Genomic DNA, 9895 nt, shown 5'->3' on the forward strand with positions numbered 1-9895 from the left:
TAAGCACTATGTGGGAAAAAAATAACAAAAGGCCCAGATTCCATCACGGCCTAACTAATCCTTCATGGACATATAATCTCACAATACTATACCAATGCTCCACATTCTCCTCAAATTCATAACTCATTTTCCCATTCATTCATTCATTCTCTATCATATACACACATACACACAGCAATTGTATGCTAATACATGAGATGTCAAGTTATGGTCACATTCATTTAAATTTTGAGGGGTGCTTGGCAATTTGAGAAACTATCCCGGGTTCAGCTACCAAATGGATGCAGCTCAGGTGAAAGCATTTGCAGCCTGCAGCGACCTACCATCTTCATTCCCTACATGTGGCTCAGGGACATTCATTCATAAGGGAAAGAAGATGAGAACCAGCCAGAGCCCTGAGAGAACCCTAAGAAATTTTATTACTAACAGAAATTAAAAACGGGAGGGGTAGGGAACCTTTGTGGGTGCCAAGAAATGTGCTCAAGAGCACACTGGTGCCTTCTTGAGGCCACCTTGCCTAGTCCCATGGTACTCAGATGATGTAACATGTGTCCAAAGCACAAGAAACTTTGCTTTGTGGAAGTATTTAGAGCAGCCTGACTGAAACCAACAGGATGTAATTTAGTCAAGATTAAACATGTCACCTGGATTTCAGCAGATGTATTCTAAATATTATCAAGACTGGAAACCACAGCCAGTCATTTCTACCTGGCAGCATATTTCTTAAAAGCATATTTAGGCCGCTTTCCTTTCAGTAACTCCAACTGCCATGAGTAGCTGGTCTACCTAGAATAATGAGAGATTTTGAACTGAGAAGACATGGGTTCAAATCCCTGCTCTGAACTGCATGCCACCTTGAACTTTCTGAAGAACAGGTAGGCGTATAAATTTAGTAAACAAATGAATAGCTTGAAAAGTCACATATGTTGTACTGTTACCAGAGAATCACCACTAAAGCTACCAAAGGAATAGAGGGCAAAGACCCAGAAATTCCTATCCTGCAACCTCACATTCAAAGGAAACAGAAAAGCTGAATACAGTCCAGGTAAACTACCTCTAGCCAGTAATTTTGACATAACAGTATTAAGTTCATAGTACTGCTGATCGCTTTGAAGATCTCAGCTGAAAAAATGGGTGCAAAACACACTGAAGTTAATAACAATTTTTCTGTTGAATAGTTCTGGTGGCATTATTAGTTTTTTGTTCTTTTAAAAAGCCAAATGCCATGAAATCAGAATCTGTGGTGGTGTGGTTAAGAGTGCAAGACCGGGACTCAGGCGATCTGGGTTCTAGTCTCTCCTCAGCCATGAAGCTCACTGGGTGACTTTGGGCCAAGCACACCTTCTCAGCCCAACCAACCGCACAAGGTTGTTGCTGTGAAGATAAGACTGAGAGCAAGAGGAGGAGAATGATGCAAGCTGCCTTGAGTTCTTTGAATGGGAAAATGGCAGCATATAAATAGAATGAATGAATGAGAGACATCCCTATTATATTGGTTCCTGTCATTGATTCCCATTTTTTGGCAGAGAAGTGGGTTTTACAACTCCACTGCCAATAAAATCCTATCAAATGATCTTTCTAAGGAATACCTATGCTGGGAGGAAGCAATGATATCCAGAAGTATGACCTCCATTTTTATTGGCTTTTATTTTTAAAACAATTAGTGCATTTTCATGGTTTTTCAGTAAATTGCCAGCAATTTCATGAGGATGGTGCTGTGGGAACCTGCCATCACCTAATTTTACACAACACTGAGAGCAGAACAAGAATTCAGATCCCTCTGACTAGAAGTGGACAGCTCATGGACACCCATACAATCCCCATGTGGGGATGAGGCAAGGTCAAACCATCACCAGATTCAAGTAAGAACTCCCCACCACAGACCTGGCAATGGGGCATCTCCAACAGTGTAGCGAGGGCCCCCTCAAAATATTTCCCAGTATCCCATTTACTCTTCCAGTTTTCAGTCACTTGTACCCAAGTGAATTTGTTTGTTTGTTCCAGCAGATTAGTTTCTTTCTAATTGCTCCTGGCATGACTCCCAGTTTTAGGTTCATGCAGAACTCACCAGGATTCTGCATCCAGGCTGTCTTGTGACACAGGGATACTTACGGTCATGTTCAAAGTGACTGTGTGGGGGAGTCCACCCTTGGTATAATGAGTTTCGGTGTAGCCAGGTGCAAAGAGGTGCCTACCAGCAACAAAGGAGAGACAAGAGATACCACAGTTGTGAGGGTGGAGAAAACAGAAAGCTATATTCAGGGCATTATAATTTGAATTATCAATCCATATGAAAATTTGCTGTCTTGCCTAATCAAGGACAGAACATTAAATTTATATCTGTCTGTTTCTCTGTACGCACAAACTTTCACACACAAACACTGGGTTAGGACTTCTAAAGTTGTATCCACAAAAAGTGTACTTTTTGGTGGCTTTTAAAACATGGCTGAAATAAATTGTAAGCCGTGCTGTTATATGGAATTAAATAAACAAATAATATAGGTTATGTAGGAGGTCTACTAATGATTGTCAAATGAGTCTTGGTACTTCAACATAATCCATGAAATATTATGAGGCAGAGAGAAAAGAATCTCACTCTTTACCGCTTTTTGTTCATACTTGCATAAAGCTAGATCACTTATATCACTGGACAGGGCCTTGGGCAAGCTACAACTCTCAGACTCACACATTTCATAGGATAAGGGCACGTTCCTATGCTTGTCTAGACAAGAAAAAGGCCTTCAATTCCCAGCATGCCCCAGCCAATGACATGAACATTGTAAAGTGTTTTGTATATTGAATGTGCTGCAGAGATAATTAAAGTTAACTGATGCCATCTTAGCATCTTTTATCTTCAATGGACTGTATTCCAGTCTCCGGCAAAACTAATTTTGCCTCTTTCTCTTCATCATTGCTGACACAGGTTACAAAGTCTTGCATCTGCAAGACTGCAGATAACCAAATAAACATACAGACCAACCTGCAAAGTAAGCACTCCTGCACAGTCATGGTCTAGATAGGAGAAATCTTCACGAAACAATTACTTCCCCTTCTCTATTACATTAACCTCCAGGAAAATGGTGTGTGCAAAGAACTTAAAGTTCCTTACACAATGTCCTTGGCAGAGACTGTATCAAGACTACTTTCTGGTGATGTAATTAACCTAAATGGGATTAAACTAAACTAAAGAATTACCTGATTAGTATAGTATAATCACTGATTAGTATAGTATAATCTTATATCATTAGTATGAGATTAGACTAGAGATGGGTAACCCATGATCTTCTAGATTTCATTGTTCTACAATTCCCATCATCATTGACCATTAACCATGCTGTCCTGGTGTGCTGGGATTTCAAAACCAATGACACCTGGAAGGCCACAAGTTCCCCACCCCTAGATTTGATTGAGGTAAGTTTTTCCCAGGACGGCATTTCAAGGAGGGCAGGTGCCCTTGTGACTAAACCTATAGATGCCACATTACTTACTACCATATACCAAATGGAATACTTTGGATCTGCAAATAAGTTCCATCACTTGAGCTCAAGTTTTTGCATTACGAGAGGAGAAAAGTCCTCCTTATCCATTCTTTCTATGCTATTCAAAATGTTATAAAGTTCTCCCATACCCCCTTTAATCCTTTAGTCAACATTTTAAAACAATTTGTTTTTTGTTATGTGCCATCAAGCTGTCTCCCACTTACATTGAGGCTATGAATGAATGGCCTCCAGCACACCCTGTCCTTGACGGCCTTTCTCGGCTCTTGTAAACTCCAGCCCATGGCTTCCTTATGGAACTGATCCACCTCATAGTTGGAAAAAGGCTATAAGCTGGTTTAAAACCTGGGCTGAGAAGATGAGCATAAAGCTGTATTTTATTTTCTGTATTGCAGACATCACTTCATCTGCTAAAGAGCAAGGAATGGCACATATGATGGGATGAGGGTTGGGCAGTACAGCCTCTCGTCAGATCTTTTTGCAGTCTTGCCAGACCACGATGACCATTATTGTTTGGGAGATGCTGTAGCAATTAAACTGGTCTAACACAGAAATGCTTGTGATATATCATGAAATATGATATATCACAAAAGGAGTTGTTGATTTCTTAAAGGTGTCGGTCATGTGCTATATATAAAGTCCTTGTTTTCTCATCTATTGGCATATGGTAGATAATCCTTAATCAAAACCATTATCTGCAACCTTTGCCTATCCAAGTTCACCACATTTCCTGGGTATGCTTTCCTAAATCATCTCATATATTTACCTGAGGATTTTTAATTTCCCCTATGTCTAGCCCAGTCTTCTAATTATGAAGATGGCTCTTTTAGTAGCAACCACATTATGATTTACACCTCAGCAAATGAACAGGACCGTTAAGGACACACTTTGCTCAATGACTATTGTTTACACATTCCCTTAATTGTTTGACTCTCACTCCATTTCCCTTAATTGTTTTCCAGCCTATGATGCCATTCTTTAGACTACAAGAGGAACAGGAAATATTAGGCTTATTTATAGTGGACAAACAAAAGTCCACAATCTGATTTTTTTTCTCTCTACTGTTAGTCCACATTTAATATGCTTGTGATCAAGACTCGCTCCAGAGGGTGGGAAGGCAATGCTGGGCATCTGCCAGGGCCTCAAGTCCTTCAGAGGTCCCATCTGAACCCTTCCTTTCCAGGAAGTTTAGAGGCAACCTTCATGAAGCTTCAATTTCCACATCTTGTCTGTTACAGGTGAGGGTGGTTCATTGAGAGTGCCGGGGCTAGCAGAGAATTAAGATATTAATGAGGATCATACTTTCCATTTCTACAGGTGAGAATTCAAGTATTCCACTTATGGTACCATCTTATGCATACTAACCTAGGAGTAAGCCTTTGAAAGTAGTCCGAAAACTTCAGTTAGTGCAAAACATGGCAACTGAGGTACTGACTAGAACTGGGCATTATAACCATATTACTCCAGTACTGTACCATCTTCACAGGCCCCCAGTTCATCTCTCGGCCCAGTTCAAAGAGCTGGTGTTAACCTACAAAGCCTTTCACTGCTTGGGGCCATTATGGCTAAGGGGCTGTTGCTTCCCATATGGTCCTGCCCTTGCCTTGAGGTCATCACCTGAAGTCCTACCTTCAGTGTCTCCATGCGCTGAGATCCAGCGAGTGGCTACTTGTGAGCAGTCCTTTTCTGCCTTGGTCCCCAAATTGCAGAATGCCCTCCCCAGAGGTCACCTATTTCATTGTGATTGTGCCCTGCAGGTATAATCAAGGCTTCTCAAGACTTGTCTACATTTTTCTTCAGCAAACAAGATAAAGCTTGCAACGAAGTCATATGAACAATGAATTCAGGCTTCTTCCCTGCTATTTTTATTTGCTGAGAGCATGAAAATCAGTAAATCGTCCTGTTTGCTTTTTTGCTGATGATTTCTTCTGGAAACACAAGTTACGGTATCAAAGATGAACAATGCCAAATCCACAATACTTGGCAACAAAACTGTGTTGATTATTCTATAACGCTAGTCCCATCCGCTGATCATTTCAAAAGAGGTGTCCCTGTTTCAGCCCAGCCCTGCAAGGTGCTGATAACACTATTTTCCTGGCTTTTGTTTTCATCTAACTTTTATCTGCACTACTTCCTAAAAGAGGCTGTTCCTCTCAGTAAGGTTAGCTACAAATGTGGGACTGTTTTTCAAGCTGCTGTGACCACTGAAATGGCTGTAGCACTCTAGCCGGCTTGTAATAATGCTTTTCCATGTGGTCATACACCTGGCTACACATCGTGTAGAGAAAGCAGGCACAGTCTGTGTGCGAACCAGCCCCCCAAAAAGGGCAACATAACTTAGGGCCATGTACACCTGGAGCCTGGGAGCATTTCCACAGAATGGCCTTTACTGTGGTTGCACCTTGACTATGAAACTGCTCCTCAGAGAGCTGTGCATAGCACTGCTGCTTTATTCATTTCAGTACCTGGCCAAAACTTTCTATTCACCCAGAATTTTAGTGATTGAATGGGATTTACTGTGTGTTTATGCATTTATTGAAGATTACATTTTATTTAATGAGCTGATATTTTTTAATCTTCTGTAAACAGTCTAGAGATCCATTTTGGATATTAGATGGAAGAAAACTTAAATAAATAAGGAAGCGCCACTAATTCAGCAGAGCTCAATTTCAAATCAACCTATATAGGAAGGCAGTTTCTGATTATTTTCCACTGAATGGCCCCCAAACCAAGAAAGAACAGCCTACCAAATAAATATAGTAGCTAGTTCTGGATAGGATTTTAGTGTAAACATTGGCACTTGAGATTTTTGGAGCCCACTGCAAATTCAGAGTAGGGCTACAACCTGATTAATACATGAAACCAAGTTCAGTGGGATTTACTTTCCAGTGGCTGCACAGCTTGATTCTACAACCATTTGCTAAGAAGTAAATTCTATGAAAGTTCAGTGGGGAATTCTAAGAAAACCAAGGAGGAACTGTGGGGAAAGTAAGGGGAATAGAAAAAGGGTGGGGAAGAATTACTTCCTCCTCAAAGACTTGTGAGACATGAAATGTGTTCAGCTTCCCCCCCTTGGCCCCCCTTCCTTCCTCCCTTTATTTTCCCCTGGGCCTTGCATCACTAACAGAAAGATGAAGGCTTAACCTGGAAGGAAAAACGTGCCCACAGAGCAGGCATTAAACCCTGGATGGGCCATGTGGCACCTGCAGGCAGCAGTGCGTTCCCCCAGACACCTTTCTTGACATTCACCAATATGCACTGTCCCTTCCACTTTTCATGTATTTGTTTGCTTGTTCTAAAGAACAAAGCATGTTCCTGGGAGCAGGGATGGCTTCACTGCCAAGTGAGGTCCTCTTGCTTTCCCCCACCTGACCTCCTCTGGGTCACATATGGAAATGGCAAGCGGCTCTAGGCAGATGCACTCACCCTTTTTGTGGTGATGCCCAGGAGAGCTTCCGAAATTGCCCGCATGCCTTCCCCTGGGCTAAGTGATGACTTTGCATGAATAACTGCTCTGGCCTGCAGCCTACCGTTTTTGCTGTCCCTGCACTGAAGTGCTGACCCAGGCGCAACATGGTGAGCCGCTTCCAGCTGAAGAAGAAAGACGCTGTGCCCCTCCCGAACGGGGTCAAAGCCAAAGAGTGAGCAAGGTTCTGGCCCACTGCCACAATGTACAGATGTCTTAAGGCTGCGCTTCCTTTCCAGACCCATTCAGAGTGCTCTTGGCCCCGTTCCACTCCGTCAATGATACCATTGTTCCAAACAAAGCCTCCATCTTAAAGCCATGGGGCCAATCAGGAAAAAAAAAGCCCGCAGTGAAGGGGCTTTCTATTCTGTGGCACCAAGCACCATTTACAGGGCAGGGAGTATCAAATAGTTTGTGAATGAGCACATGGAAAGCTGGGTTAGAGACTGTGATGTCATTAAATGGCAACATGGGAATACAGAGCCACACACTTGCATATCCCATCTCGCTTGTCGCAGGGCCAGTCTGGATATTTCATAAGCTCTGCACAAGGGATGCCCCCATCCAGATGGAGCGGGGGACCCAGTCCTACCCACGTGTTTGCACAGCCAGCTCACGGCCCCTTAGGGATCCCTCCCATTTCAAATTTGTAAGCGCACGTTTGACTTGACTCCTGAAATGCCATAAAAACAGAAATGAAGGCATAACTGAAAAGTGACTCAGTAAAGGAAGGGTATGCAGCACCGGATTTTGTAAGCAGAATATGCCACTGCTTTCCAGGCATTTCTGTGTTTTATTGGACACAGATACAACACCCATCCAAACCATCCTACCCCACAGAAGACTGCCACCCAGTGATATCTAGGGGCATCCTAGGCTGGAAAATGCTCAACAGGAGGGAATGAAGAAAGCACTTCAAAGAAATTTCCCAGCATACAAGGACTCAGTCACCTAATTCTGCAGAACTAGGCATACACAGGGTTATTGGTCAGTCACGTGGCAACAGAGCCAGGAAAGGGTAAGGTAGATTGGCACTAAGATTATGGAAAAATGGCTGATCCTAGTCTGCTTAAACTTGCCCAGCTGACAGGAAAATTTATTGAGGGTGCAACCCTATGCAAGTTTCCAACTCCCAGCATTCCCCATCCAGAATAGGTCTGAAGATGTATAGGACTGTGCCCTTAAAGGACTCTCAAAATGTTTGCCTGAGAGACACAGAACTTATGTACAAAATGCATTTATTGTTCATTTGTGATTCCTTAATCTTGATTGTTTGCAGGTGCTAGAGGCAACATATGAGCCTCCAGATTTATGTCTGAGCACTTTCCTAAGGGTGGGTGCATTTTAGAGTGGGAAAAATGGGATATTATTGCTGAAAGCAAGAGAAAGGGTATTTCCTATTTGTGCAACTGCAGTATTCCACTAGAGCATAGGGGTACCTATAGGTTATGTGGAGGAAAAGAGGGAAATATCTGAAAGCAGAAACAGTGGATTAACAGTCCTGTGGAGAAGAAAGAAGGACTGAGAAGATTACACAGATACTGCCTCTTTGCTAACCTGAAAGATTTTATATATCACCCTAAAAGGGCATTTATGGTATATGTGAATTTATGCATACAGATGCACACTTAGAAAGGATTACTGCAATTTCAAGAGCTCATGTGTGCCTGTTTACACAGAGCTGCTGCCCACTGAAAACTTCAGCAGCTCTGCCTCCTTACAGTCCTTTATTTTTAAACCCAATTTGGACTGGACAGTCCTTCAAATACAGGACTGTCCTTTGTAAAGCAAGCCACCTTGCTTGCTGGCCACCATACATCTTGCTGCCTGAAGCAGAACTCAAATGGTGGTTCCCAATCCCTGTCAAATCATTCTTTCATTTGCTTTGTATCCCTCCACATTAGCCATAAAGCTCCTTCCAAAGCCTTGCTATGCCATAGAATCATAGAATAGTAGAGTTGGAAGGGGCCATTGAGTCCAACCCCCTGCTGTTGCAGGACATCAAGTTACATCATCCCACTCAGATGGCAGTGCAGTTTCTTTCTGAATGTTTCTAGTGAGGGAGAGCCCAAACCTCTCTAGGCAGCTGGTTCCACTGTTGTACTGCTGTGACAGTGAGGATACCTTTCCTGATGTCCAGCCTGAACCTGGGTTGTTGCAACTTGAATTGATTATTGCATGTCCTACACTCTGGTATCAGCAAGAAGAGATCTTGACCTTCCTCTTTGTGACAGCCTTTGAAGGACTTATAGAGGGATATCATGTCCCCCCTCAGTCTTTTCTTCTCAAGGCTGAACACGCCCAGTTCTCTCAGTCTCTCCTTACAGGGAAGGGTTTCCAAATCCTGGATCATTGTTGCTGCCCTCCTCTGGACTCTTTTCAATTTTTATGCATCTTTCTTAAATCTTGGTGCCCAGAACTGGACAGAGGATTCCAAATGGGGTCTGACTAGTGAGGAGTATGTTGTGGTTGTTAGTTGTGAAGTTGTGTCCGACCCATCGCGACCCCATGAACAACATTCCTTCAGGCCTTCCTGTCCTCCACCATCCCCCGGAGTCCACCTAAGCTCACACCCACTGCTTCAGTGACTCCATCTAGCCACCTCATTCTCTGCCTCCCCTTCTTCTTTTGCTGCTAATTGTTCCCAGCATTAGGCTCTTCTCCAGGAAGTCCTTCCTTCTCATTAAGTGGCCAAAGTATTTGAGTTTCATCTTCACTATCTGGCCTTCTAAAGAGCAGTCAGGGTTGATCTCCTCTAGGACTGACTGGTTTGATCGCCTTGTGGTCCAAGGGACTCGCAGGAGTCTCCTCCAGTACCACAATTCAAAGGCTTCAGTCCTTTTGCACTCAGCCTTCCTTATGGTCCAGCTTTCACAGCCACACATTGCAACTGGGAAAACCATAGCCTTGACTATACGCACTTTTGTTGGCA

At 43.0% G+C, this 9895-nt stretch overlaps 1 protein-coding gene across 1 annotated transcript in view; it reads right to left on the bottom strand.

The window, feature by feature from the left end:
* Positions 1 to 9895, bottom strand: part of ADAM19 (ADAM metallopeptidase domain 19) — a 66660-nt gene that overhangs the window by 39388 nt on the left and 17377 nt on the right. The window contains exon 4 of the mRNA XM_044451007.1: positions 2113 to 2191. Coding sequence (XP_044306942.1) covers positions 2113 to 2191 — 79 coding nt within the window. The remainder of the gene's footprint in view (positions 1 to 2112; positions 2192 to 9895) is intronic.

The sequence above is a fragment of the Varanus komodoensis genome, unplaced genomic scaffold (genome assembly GCF_004798865.1).
Source record: "Varanus komodoensis strain SLA01 unplaced genomic scaffold, ASM479886v1 scaffold6_1, whole genome shotgun sequence".
NCBI lineage: Eukaryota > Metazoa > Chordata > Lepidosauria > Squamata > Varanidae > Varanus > Varanus komodoensis.